The 13,604-nt window shown below is 46.4% G+C and overlaps 1 protein-coding gene across 1 annotated transcript; it reads right to left on the bottom strand.

Annotated features, from left to right (window-relative positions):
- Nucleotides 1-818: 818 nt before the first annotated feature.
- On the bottom strand, nt 819-12,451 carry LOC128409237 (E3 ubiquitin-protein ligase TRIM11-like). Its single transcript, XM_053379548.1, has 8 exons — nt 11,787-12,451; nt 9,010-9,105; nt 7,275-7,505; nt 6,218-6,240; nt 5,333-5,451; nt 4,490-4,522; nt 3,194-3,223; nt 819-1,610 (listed from the first exon to the last, which is right to left on the bottom strand). Exons 1-8 carry the CDS (start codon nt 12,351-12,353, stop codon nt 1,093-1,095), a joined length of 1,617 nt encoding a protein of 538 aa, XP_053235523.1. The 5' UTR covers nt 12,354-12,451; the 3' UTR covers nt 819-1,092.
- Nucleotides 12,452-13,604: the final 1,153 nt, after the last annotated feature.

Raw genomic sequence — 13,604 nt, 5'->3', positions numbered from 1 at the left:
GGCTGCATCGGTCAGTAGTCAGCGGCCCTGATAGGGGAGCCAGGGAGTCCTGCCTGATCTTTGAGAGAGGTCAATTCCACAGGCATGTGTTGTTCCAGCTCTTAGTATCCAAGGAGAGAAATCAGATGCACCTGCTGCCGAAATGACGCTCCTTGGGGGAGCACTGTGTATTTGGGGTGGGGCTCAGGAACACAGGGAAGGTGCCCTGCGTAATGTATGGGGCAGCACAGGCCATGGAGCCCCTTCTGGAAGCTGCCGGATTGCAACTCTCATCCTCTCTGACCCCTGGCCATGCTGGATGGGTCAGAGGGGAGTTGGAGTCTAGCATTATCCAGAGGACACCCCATTTGATGCCCCCGATAGGCAGAATCCAGCCTGTAAATAAGGAACGTTAATGCATCCACACATTTAACTGAGCAGAAGCCCCACTCAATGCAAGGTGGTTTACTTCTGACAACGTGTGGAGATGGCGAGGCTGTATTTGCAGAGGACATTTGAAGATGATGCCCTGTTCAATTTCTTTTTCTTCCCGTCTGAGGTCTCCAGAGCAAGGAGCTATCCTGCCTGACGTGGGGGAAGGGGTTCGTTTTTGAGTTCTCTATTAATCCAATGATGCATGCATTTTCACAGCTGCATAAGGTCTTGTGGGGAGAGGAAAGTTTCCTAGAATTACAGAGGTGTGAGGGATCCTGAGGGTCATCTAATATCACCCCCTGCAGTGCAGGAAAAAATTGCCCAACGTGAGGCTCAGACGCACAACCGTGGGATTAAGGGTCTTATCCTCTGCCAAATCAGACATCTCAAATGGAAAACAAGACTGAAGGTGAGAAAATTTATTAGGACTCCTAAAAGTGTGACTGTCTCTCTAAGAAGCTGCAGAGGGAATTCTGGGAAAAGGAAAGAAAATGCAAACCAAGAGCAACCCATTTTATTTTATTTTTTGTTATTTCTGCTGAATTGACTGGAATGAATCCTCTCAAAGGGCCCTTGGAAAACTGCCCAATGTGCTCTTGGTGGGTAAATGTTTTTTATGCCAGTCACTCTGGTCTGGAGAGAAACTCCTGCTGGGCCTGAGAGGCAGATTTAGTCCCCTCAGAAGATAATGAGGTCGGTTTTATTTCCCCTCAGACAAAAGAAAGGGAGGAGGGTCTCTGCAGAGAACGAGGCTCCTGAGAACGTGTAGAGTTCGGCTCCTGAGTCAGCGTCAGAAAAAGACACACATCCTCCTTCATAGTCCAGAGTCACCCGGATCCTCCTGGGCTTCTCACTCGGAGACAGAAGAGAGTAATAAGGGGAGGTGCAGGCAAAGTACTTCCTTCCCAACTTCCGCACAGCCCAGATCCCCTCCTCAGGGAATATGGAGAAGCTGCCCTTTCTCCTCACAGACTTCCTGGCGACCCCCAAACCCCACAATTCCCCACTTTCCACAGTGATTTCCCAGAAATGTCTGCCTGCTGTGAATCCCTGACTTCCCAACACATTAATCTCGTGGCTAAATCTCTGAGGATTGTTGGGCAGGGCTTGAGGTTTGTCTCCCCTACTCAGGCTTTTCCGATCCTTGGACAGGATGAGTTCAGGATGGGCTGTGTCTGGATCCAGAGTGACATTTGCTGTTGGGGAGAAGATGAGGGAAAGGGAAGATTAGGCAGAGTCAGCTGAGAGACAGAAACAGACATCCTGATAAATAAATAAAAAACACCCAAAAAACCCAGATTCCCTTTCAGATCAAGGGGATTTCTTTGCATCGCATGCTAGACTGAGACTCCTCCTTGCAGACTCTTATCAGAATAAATATCTTCCTTGATGGTTTTTAAATCAGTTCCCTTCACTTTCTTATATTCGATGTGTATTGTGCCTGCCCTCCTCTCAAACCAGGCATTTTCTAAGGGGAAAAACCACCCAGTAAACCTTTTACTCATCTCTTCTGTGTTATCTAAGGAGAAAGAGAGGAGAATTGGAGGAGGCAGGAGAGGATTGGCCTTTGGGGAGCTCTGGGTTGGGGTGCGGAATGAGGACCCCACTGTAATAATAATAATAATAATAATAATAATAATAATATAGTGAAATTTGCCTACTGCCCTTCATCCATAGGTCTCAGGGTGGTTCACAGCATAAAAATACAACACAAAATCACATACTGTATAGGTGTCCCCTCACTTTTGCGGGGGTCACATTCTGGGCCCTCGTGCCCACAATTTTACAAAGGACTGCTTATTCCATGCATCTCTTTTGAATTTAATATATACCATAAGACTAATTCCCTGCTGGAAAGGAGGAATAACTCAAAAAGTTACCAGTCAGGGGCTAAGGCAGTCATGATAGGCAAGTGTAGAGTTGCCGTATTTTGAAGAGCAAAAAAGAGGACACATTTGCCAACTTCTACTCTTCACCATGGATCGCTATGACGACACTCGTTTTAAATACCCCTACTCTATGTAGGCTTTCAAAGCTGTGATATACTGCTAGTAGCAATGTTCTTAACTTTCAACAACCAAAGAATAAGAATAATAATAATACATATTGCTCCCTCACTTGCCACATGAAAATATTTGGGCTCATGTTCCCATCTTTGTGAACGCAATTGTGCACAGAACAATTTATTAAACTGTTAAACATGTACATATGGACTCTCCTTAAGGGCGGGGGGTGTTAACTCTTGCTCTCCCAGATTCCTTCTCCAAGATCTTGTAGCTGAGCCAGGGAACTTTTAGTTCAGCCATAAGAGAAGGGTTTTATACAGGATGTGGCCAGCTTAAGATGCTGCTCTGTTGCGATTCTTTGCTCTAGGCTAGCTTAGCTGGGTGCCTTAGATCTGAGTCTAATGCACTAGAAAAATTTAAATGGTTTACTGTAAACTGTAAACCAAAAATTTTAAAATCGACCCATGGGAGAAATTTTAATCATGAAAATAGAGGACCTGTCCGAGAAAAAGAGGACATGTGGCAACCAGTCCTGGAAAAGGTCACATGGAAAAAGAACCCAACTCTCTCTAGGGAGGAATGAAACTCTTCCCTCTTTTATCTGATCCTTCTGGGCAGTTTCTCCCCACCCCCTTCTGCACCTTCAAGTCCTCCCTCTCTTCCTTTGTGGTACAAACAGCAGGGCCAGAGTCAAGCTGTACAGAAGAGACTCTTGACCCCCATGAAACACTAGTCCCCCCTCTTGTGAATTGGGGTCTCCATGTGAAATTTACCTCTCTGAAGATGTCTGAATGACTGAACATCTGAGGAAGCAAAAAGACAGGCTTAACAGGCTACAATGCAATAGTTAAAAACAAAACAAAAATATTTTTTACAAAACATAACTATAACATAGCATCAGTTGTTTCCTTATTTCAGGCAAAATATTAAATCATGCAAAGATGTAGGCTTAGTAGTGATGTTAAATATTCTCCAAAAGATTATTCCTGAGAATGTAATATCACTAGGCCTAAGGAATTAAAACAACTAATGAGTTTAGCTGTAATTCCTGCATTGCAGGGGGTTGGACTAGATGATCCTTGGGATCCTTTCAAACTCTGCTATTCCATGATTTCATGGGAAAATCAGAAATGTTTAACCATACTAGAAAATGGCGGAATACAATCATTCAAAATCCACAAGTGAAATGGGGATCTGAACTGGATGGATGAAGAAAGGTTTAACATCTGCCCCAAATAAACTGGTGGGGAAAAGCTGTTGAAACTGGAATTTCCAAGTATGCTGACAAACCAAATTGCAGAGGGAAAATCGGCAGAGCTTTGCACTGTACTTACAAGGGTCTCGTGCAATGGGGAGTCCCCCCTCATGGAATGGGGCTGATCTCCTAAGAACTGGGGGAACTCTGAGGAGATGGGGATGGCTGAAGCACGAGAAATGGCTGGTGAGGTTGAAACTGAGGAAGAGGTGGCCCAGGCCTTGCTCTGCTGCTGGGAGACCAGCCTGGCAGGAGGCGGAGGAGGGACTGGGTGCTTGCGGGTGCCCCTTTTAACACACTTCACGAGGGGGAAATCCAAGCAAATCTAGAGAAGCCCCAAAATAACATCCTCAGATTGTGTGGAGGGATAACAAAATGCAAGGGAGATTCCTTATACATGAGAACTGGACAAAATGGACATTGGACTGACCCTGCAGGATCCTCCTTAAAGGCTTTTGTAAGATATTGTAAGGCTCTGAGGCTTTTTCCCTACCACAAAGCGGTATATACATTTTATGAAAGAAAGCAAAATCTATAAAATTAACCAGGAAACCGTGCTACTAGTCTATAGGCAGGAAAGGAACTCAGATTGGTGTGCAGGTTCTTCGCAGGGACAAGCTCTGCCCCCAATCCAAGCCTTCAACCTCCCTCCCAGTTCATTCACGGGACAAAGAACCCAAACGCCAGTAGAGGACTGTTTCCCAGAGTTACACCATTGATGGGGGTCCCAAAGTCTGCAGAAAAGACGGTTCAACACCCATGAAATACCAGTCCCTATCCCTCCTGCGAAATTGTTCCTCCCCTGTAAATTTACCTTTCTGAAGCTGCTTTCTGAATAACACAGCATCTGAGGAAGCAAAAAGATATAAAGTGAATTCAAGTACAATTATTAAATATTAATTAAATCGTACAAATAATAATCAAAAACTAGAAAATCATAGGAAGAAGCTATGAAAATAACTAAAGCTTTAAATGAGAATGGTGGGGGGAATCATTAAAGCCAAAATTGTGAAACATAAGTAGAAGCAAAGGTTGCTGTAGAAGGACTGGCAGAGCTCTCATGAAAAAGGAAACCCTTCCTCACAAACCTTCTACAAATCTTTAAGGTTCTTCACAAGCATAATTGTTCCCTTTGGGGCTCATGTGCTCTTGCTTCCACTCTCAATGGGGGAACTGTCAGGAGATCTTGAAGGCTGAAGCCCTAGATATGGCAGCTGCAGGGGGACGTCTGAGGAGGAGACGGCTCAGGCCTTGGCTCCACGGCTGAGAAACAAGCCTGAGCAGGAGGCAGAGGGGGAACTGGGGGCTTCTCAATGCCCTTTGACTCCATTCAGAGCAGGAGAACCTCCAAAAGGACAAACTCAGATTGTGCAGACAGGGAACCACAAGGAAAAGGAGGTTCCGTAGAATTGTAAACAGAAGCACATGGGAGGAAAAAATCCTGACTTTGCTCTACGCTCTGGTTCAGGCTTTCTTTACAGGATCCAGCATCACAATATACATGGGCCATTCTGGGTGACATGAAATGAAGGCTGGAGCACCAAGAAGGAAGGTATCCTGGGGTTACTCAATTCCATGCAATAAGAGCCTGGCATGTTCAGTTCTGAAGAAGTAACAGAATTCCCAGTGTGAAATCCTGGCAGCCATTTTTCATTACCTTCCCATAGATTCATTCTATCCTCCACAAGGTGATTTAGATCACAGGATTCCAAGATCCTGTTCTTCAGTTCTGGAGGGAAAGCCAGTGGCTTCTCTGGACTCTCTCTTTCCTCATACCTGGTGAAAAGAAAAACAATGAATGGCCCCATTGTGGCACTGTCTCCATAATTATTGCAGGAGATCTCAATAACATGAACAAAGTTGAAGTTCATTTCGCAACAGGTAATTTCCAGGATTCAGCTTCATCTCTTGACACCCACCTCCAAGCCCTGGTCAGTGGCTTCCTAAGGATGCTAAACAGCACAAGGGACAAGATGTAACCCCAAGCGACACCACCGGAGGGCCCCCATGGCTTCAAACTATGCTGCCCCCTAACAGCTTTCTGGGAAGGTGCCGGGACTTAAGAACCAAACCTCTGAGGTGGAATACCGGCAACCCCTCCCTCCCTGAGCTTCCCCAGAGGATGTGAGTGATGTCCAAAGCTGCCAAGAGTTGGGCAGCTGCTACTTGGACAAGATGCTACTTGGACATTGAAATCTGTTGGTACATCCTAAGCTCTTCCCAAGCATCTTTGGCACTTTCTCTTCTAGATGTTTGAAATTACCAAAAAGTCCATGAACAGAAAGTGCAAGAGAAAGAAAAGAGCCCCCATCCCTGTGTGAAGTGATGTGGGGAGGGAGGGAGGAGGCAGTTGACCTTGAACCTTAGAGAGAGAATTGGGGGGCTACAAGTTCAGAAGAGGGGACCCTGCTTTTACCTGTGAGGTGCTGCCGGGAGTGAGTCCTACAGTCTCCCCCCTGCAGCCCCTGGGGGGCTATGTCTGAGGTTCTGGCATCTCAGCTTCAAAGAGTGATGCTAATGGAAATGAGCCAGATCCATTTACCTCTGCAAGGTCCTTCTCACATCCTAGAGGGAAAAGGAGAAGGGAATTCACTGCACACCACAGGCCACACTAGGAAGACCCCCTCAGACCCTGGCCCTCTGACGTCAGTCTGCCTGACACATGCCAAGGTTTTGGGTAGGGATGGCGGAATCAGCCAGTTTGGGTTTCTCACAGCTTTTATTTTTCAAATCTGAAATTATTAATTGTTCCGATTTCAATTTCTCCACATTTCCATAATTTAAAAACTTTAATCCAGTTTGCATTGTGCTATTCAGACATACGTAAGCCTACAGGATAATCCTGCCAGGGCACTCTCCCAGTCCCCAAATTTCAAATTCTGTTTTCCATCTGGAAGTAAAAAAAAGCACCTGCAGCATAAAATGCCTCCAAAGGGGTAATAAAAAAACAGCTCAGTATTTCTTTGGGCTCGCCCACACTTCTCCCTTTCCTGTGCCCAGAAAACATGAGTCCAAGTGGTTTTGCCTTTGCCCTGCCGCTTTCCCTCAGGAAAAACCTGCTCCTTAGTGCAAAATCAAAGCAAACATCAGTCCAGAGAAAACCTGGCTGAGGTTTGCTCTAATTCAGCAGTAAACAGTGGGTTTTCCTGGAGGAAAGGGCTGGGACAAACAGCAGTCTGGATGAGTCCCTCTGACTTGCTCTTTGGTCACTGTGACTGAGCACCATTTTGGACCGATCTGTATCCATGGGGAAGGAGATCAACCCAGAGGTTGTGCAGGAAACGGGAAGAGAAGCTTGGTCAAGAGACTGGCTCATGTCGGAAGGAGGCCTGAACGCATCCTAGATGAAGCCCCCCACAGCTGAAAGGCGTTCGGAGACAAAGCATCAGCAAAGAGCAGAAGATCAGCTCCCATTCCATCAAGAACACAGACGAATCTCTAGTCTGCATTCAGGTGAGTTCAGCATCCCAGGTCTCTTGGGTCCTCCTGTCCATTACAACCTGACTAGAGGCTCCATCATCTCAGCCCCTGCACTCCTTGCATACATGAAAGGGGCGGCCTTTTCCTGGAGCCTTGGGCTGTTCCTGCCACCATCTTACCTGCAGGAGTTCACTCGCTGGCTGCTGACTCTTCTCCTCCATCTCCTGGATGATCCTCTCAAGAGAGGAGAGTTTCCTGGAGAGTCTGGCCAGCTGCTCATCCCTTCTCCCTGCTATCTCCTTCTCCACCTCTTCCACGTGAGTCAGCAGACGTTTTTCTTGTTCTTCCAGGAACTGGCGCAGTTCTCTGAACTTCTCCACAGTCTTCAGCCTCTCCGTTTCTGTTAATTTCTGCAAGAAAAGAGGAGGTCAGAGTGTGGAAGGTGCTCAGCCTTCAAAACATCAGGAAGAGAATTGTGAGAATTCCACAGGGAGGACACTTCTGATTTTTCATAGACATGAAACCTCCAGTGGCTAAAGAAGTAAACCTTTATTTTGAGGGGAGGCCCTCTCCATTGCTGTTCCTGTTGACTTCTATTTTGAAGAGCTACAGCCTAAAGGAAGGAGCATTTTTTTCTAGCCATGGATATGTGGGATGTAAAAACGCATTGCAGTCAAATACAACAGTCCTACAATGCACATGCTGGGGAATGCTTTGTATCACTCAGGAGAAAACTTGCTAGTTCCTCCTGAGCTGAGACAGACTTCCTTTGCATGTGACTTAATGTGAGTGTGGTCTGTTCCTGGGAGAGGAGCACACGGCCTCCATGTTCTGCTCTGTGTCTTCTCCATTGTGTGTTCCTAAGAGTTAGGAGAAGTGACTGCTCAGTCGCAGTCACTTGAGACTATTTCCCTTATGGGATAGTTCACATAGTTATATGTTGTTCTGTAAATTAAGTCTGCCTGCAGGAATCTCATTGTGAACTGGATGATTGTAAGTAAACTAGTTTTAATCAGATGGTCGTGTCTCTTCTTCTTGGAGGGATATAAAATAAGGAAACAAGGAATCCTAAATAGTGAGGCTCAGATGAGCCTGCAACTAGCTAACTGCTGTGTAATTGTTTAACAACTCTATTAAGTTATAAAACTTGCTGGCGAAAGTTATGAATTATATAATAAAATAATATATCTTCTCCTGCCTCCATAAACATCCCCACAGGATATTCCCTGCATGTTTTGGGGCATGGCATAACCAGAGTTCAGAGGTGTTCAGAGAATGTCCATGGACATAAGACACTCTCAGTTTAGACTGGGACCATTGAGGTGTAGGAAGGCAACAGAAACAGAGGAGGATGAGGAGAAAGTGCAGAGTTTATCCCCATAGCTCCCTGAGTTTCCTAAAGATGAAGGAGAGCACACATTTAGAAAGACAACTCTTTAGTAATATTGATGGTAAATCAGGAGTTGAATTGACCTGCTTCCACCCTCTCAGCTCACAAGTCCTAAGGCTTCTCCTTCACTGCTATTCATATAATAAACGACAAAGGGAAATAAACTCAAATTAACTGCATTCAAAAGTGAATTTACTTAATCTGCTATTGCTGACAAATTATGGAGACCAAAACAGAACAATCCTTTGAAATTCACACCTCTGAATTGTTCAAGGTTGACCCAGCCAAGTAATGTTCACAAAAAACGTATTTATGAGGGTAAAGTACATATCAAAATATTTCTACAAGGAAGTAGCTTCCCTAACATCTGGTTCATTTTCAGAATAATAAATGAATAAACAAACTGATATGGATAAATGAGAAATGGGGAGAAGCTGAAATGGGCAGATTTCCCCATCCCTCCTCAGTCCTGACTCAACTCTTCAAGTGCTTGTTCCCTCCCTAGTAACAATAGAGACACTTACAAGGAGGTCTTTGCTTTCCTTGTCCAGAGCTGCTTGATAGGCCAGAATTTCCTCTCTCTCTCTCCTCAGAATCTCCAAGTGGCTACAGATCTCTCCCTAAAGAGAAAAGGAAAAAGTCAAGTTTGATAGAGACACACAGAGAGATGAATATTACACTGGCTTCTTGGGCCCGGTGGCCTTCCTATAATAGCAAAGTAGTTTACTGAAGTCTAGAGGTTTTCAACCGTTTTGGGTGCATGACTCCCTCGACCAACTACCTTTTTTCTGCAGCACCCCTGTGGGGCTCAGGATCCCAGTTAGGTCCCCCCTTGCTTGCAGAGCTTGCAGCCCCTCACCCTTTCTCAAACACCCTCCCTTGTAGAGGGCTCTCTCAACCTCCTCTCCTCTCCTCTCTTCTTAGGCGTCCTCCTCTTGGTCTCTGAGCTGTCCCAAAGAGAGGTGCCTCCTCACGCTGCCCCACAGGGACTTGTCTGTCCCTTCCCAAGAGCAAGGGCCCCTCGCCAGTTTGCTTGCTTCCTCCGAGGCCGCCTCAGCTCCTGGCAGCCAACACCCCCTGGCCAGCCCCAGAGGCACCATTCGCCAGCGGAGCTTGTAGCCAGGGCTGCTGCAACAAAGAGCTGCGCAAGCCTTTGGGAGGCAGCTATGGCATCCGAGGAGGGAGGGAAGGAAAGAGGGACAGAGGCCAGTGTTGCCAGCAGCACCCCTGAGCATCATTCAAGGCACCCCAGGTGCCACAGCACACGGGTTGAGAAGCACGGCAGAACTGGGATGGGAAAGTTTTCCAGCGCAACAAACTAGTCTGGAGAAGAGCAAAGGCAGCCATGCTCGCTCCTTTGTCTTCTCTGAAGAGACTTCCAGCCTGACTTCTCATGTTGAGGTCCCAGGGAGATGTGGGAGGAGGAGGAGGAGAAGAGGAGGAGGAGGTGGAGGAGGAAGGGGTGAGGCAGGATCCAATCTGGGATGTATCAGTCTAGTATCAAAGAGGCTAGAGAGACAGGGATAGAGCAGCGCTTCTCAAAACTTCACCCATTCCAAACCCCTCTTCTGCAAGCCTAGGGCTTTTCCACCCTTCCTCTTGGCTCCACTGCTCTGCCACTTAATTGGGTCAGATGGCAATTCAGGTTTTCTGCTGTTTGTCAGTTATTTTCTCTGCAGTAGCCAGAGCCCACGTGTGCTTGGACCACCAGGGGAGATTTAAGAGCTTCCTCAATTTCTGGGCCAAAGAAGTTCTTGCTGGGCCAGAATCCACCTAAGTAGCTCTTCGGTCAGAAGATTGCTGTCTGGTCATCCCGCAAGTGCAAAGGGGCAGCTTCATTTCATTATCATTACTATTTTGTGGCACTATTAGCATTGCATGGCAAAGGAGCATTTTTGCACCACTGTAGCAGAACAAGTGAATTATTTTAAAAGGGATTAAAAGGCATTTTTAAAAAGTTTCTTCTGAAGCAGAAGTAGAATTTTATCTTTTTATATAATAGCACAGGTCCAATTCTGAGTTGTCATGGAAAAATTATCTTCCCCCCTAGTCTTTGCAGATGCTGCTCTGAATGACTGAGTCCTTTGCCATTTGGGAAAAGCGTGCTCCTCAGAAATAGGTGCTTCCACGCATACCCTCCTAAATCTGCTTCCAACAGATACTTGGGGGGGGGGGAATCCTGCACCATCTGGGAAATTCCTCCCCCCCCAACTGATCCCTTGCTGCTCTCTGCTTTGCAGGGCATTGAGGAGGGATCCTGCTAGCCAAAGGAGACACGTACTTAGTGGTGTAGGTGCAATTTACATTTGCGTGTCGAGACCCCACAGCCACCCCCTCGTTGGGAAATAACTCACACAAGGACACAGATATTAGGTTTATGTTATTGGGCAAATTTTGGCCACAACTTTATTGAATTACAGAATGTGAGCGGCATTGGCTTAGGCATTGATTGGACCCGACTATATCAGACTCCTCCCACTGTGCAGGAAGTCCAGTAAGGGTAAGCCACCAGTAGGGGGAGCCCTGTTGAAGCGAACCAACTCAAACTCCCCTTGGTGTTCCCGTGGGGGTCGTGTCAAGACCCCAGCCCCCAACTGGGCTTCCAACAAGATCAAGACCCCCCCCCCCCCCGGTTCCTGTAATGGAATACCCTCAAGCATGGAGGGGCAGGTGGTGGCCACACCTCCCCTCCCCTCCACAAGGTCAAACAATGCCTAACCGCAACCCTAACAAAGTTGTGACGATTGCTGTGAGGTAGGCGAAAACCAAGTGGCCAGTGCCAATTTGCCAAGTGGAAAAATCCCTACCAGGCCCCTCGGACAACCAAGGCGACGAACCGAAGTCCATAGCAAGGCCAGTGCCTAACCTGCGAATAGGGAGGGAGGGCGGGTGATCGAGGGAGCAAGCCAAAGAGGAAGCTCCTCGAGGCCACACACACCCACACACCCGGCCACCGGATTGGCTGGCCGGGCTCTGCCTTGGCAGGGATCCCCCAGGCAAGGGGGGACAAAGTCCACACCTCCTCCCCACTGGGAAGTGGAGCTATTTGTAGTGTTCTAGATATTTACAAAGCAACCTGCTGGGGATGTGAATGAGGTCAACCCTTTCTGGCAGAGAGAAAGACTTCAACTCCCTCCTCCCAGTCATCCCAGGAGCCCTCAGGCTTCCTCTTTGTTGCTTTTTACATAATAAACCACCACCAATTCATGCCATGCCTACTTTGGACCTGAGAATTAAGAAGAAAACCTCCCAAGAAGAATCCACAGCTATTTCTCCCCCTCAAGATCCAGGGATCTCCTACCTTGTATTCCTCGATAGCCTCCTTCAGAGGAATCACCTTGTGATTTTCATGTTCCTTTGATTTGTCACACACCAGGCAGATGAGGGCTTCATCCTCCTTGCAAAAGAGCTTCATGGGCTCCTGGTGCTCCTCGCAGACTCCTCCTTTCCCTCCTTCCTCCTTTCCCTCTTGAAGGCTGAGATTCTGGGCTATTTCTACGAAGTTTGCCAGTTGCCTGTTGGGGATGAGGCTCCTTCTTTGGACTCTTTCTCTGCACTGAGGGCAGGAAGCCTCTGCCTCCGATTCCCCCCAGCACTGGATCAGGCAGGATCGGCAGAAGTTGTGCCCACACTCTGGGATGGTCACTGGATCCTTGAAGTAATCCAGGCAGATAGAGCAAGTGGCTTCATCACGGAGTCGCTGGATGTGACCCCCTGCAGCAGCCATGGCTCCCTCAGGCAAAAGTCCCAGGTAAGTTTCGTTTTCTCCGTTTTCAGCTACTGGGAGTTTCCCTTCCTGGAAATGACTCAGAAACTCAGTCACCACATGATCTTTTTTTAAAAAAAACATGTCGCCAGGTCTTTGCATTTGGTGAATGTTTTCTCAAGTGGCAGCGAATGCTTCTGGACTGCTTCCCATGCTTTTGATTACACACAAACACACACACCTAGTAAGTTGTGGTATTCATATTGTAACATTTTCATTCATAGGCTTTGTGATAGGAAAAAACTGCTCCTTTCCCCTTATGGGGCACCCTGGAGCCCGTATAGAGTCCTTACGTAGGCTCACTATTGATAGGAGAAAAATAACAGAGGCCAACCAGAGAATATTGAGAAGCAAAGCAGCTAGTAAGCATGATGTTTATTACAGCTGTTGCAACAGGGTGCTCACCCCCCACCCCCACGCAGGAGGGAGGAGGAAGCCAGAACATTGGTATGCAAACCCTTATATAGACTTTTGAAATTGCCACCCTGTAGCTCAAGTCCACCCCCCAATGCATGATACATACATCACTGAAGGGGCGGTCTACAGCAGAAATCCGGGATACCTGATAATGGTCACTGGTTGCATTACCTGGTCAATCTGACCATTCTTTTTGATGGTAAATATTCAGTTCCCAAATCCAGGTCACAGGCTCACCCTGTTCATACACAGGTACGCCCTTAAGACAGGATTTGTGAGCGAAGAGACAATGGGGAGGTTTTCCGTTTTCACATTTCTATTTCCTCAATCCATCATATTATTCTTTTCTCCTTCCTCCCACTTCCCCCTCCTCCCCCACTCCATTTCCTCCACATTATACAATTTACAATAATCTTTGCATTCTACAACCTTCTCTAATCATCTATATATTCTTATTATCTTTTTTTTACTAATTTTTCTTCCATCCAGTACTTCACATTTTAATCTAGGCATATTAGCATATCTTTTTTGAGCAATATTTTGCAATATATTAATCAAAACATTTCCACTCCTTTTTAAATTTTTGATTCGACTGATTTCTTATTATAGCAGTTAATTTTGCCAGAATTAAATATTCATTTAGTTTACAAATCCATTCCTCCTTTGTGGCTATGGTTTTTGACTTCCACTTAGCAGCAATCACTATTCTAGCAGCTGTACTTGCATATAGAAAAATTCTTCTCCCCCCCGTGGTATCTCATCATCTATCAATCCAAGGAGATATATCTCTGGTTTCTTTGTTATTGATATTTTCAACATCTTCTTTAGTTCTTCGTGTACTAGTATCCAAAATTTCTTAATTTCCTCACACCTCCACCACATATGTATAGTTGTTCCTATTGGGTGGTTTTCCATTTTCCTTCTTCCTTGCAGAGA

This window comes from Podarcis raffonei, chromosome 2 (genome assembly GCF_027172205.1).
Source record: "Podarcis raffonei isolate rPodRaf1 chromosome 2, rPodRaf1.pri, whole genome shotgun sequence".
Taxonomy (NCBI): domain Eukaryota; kingdom Metazoa; phylum Chordata; class Lepidosauria; order Squamata; family Lacertidae; genus Podarcis; species Podarcis raffonei.
This window is presented reverse-complemented; position numbering and strand designations above follow the sequence as displayed.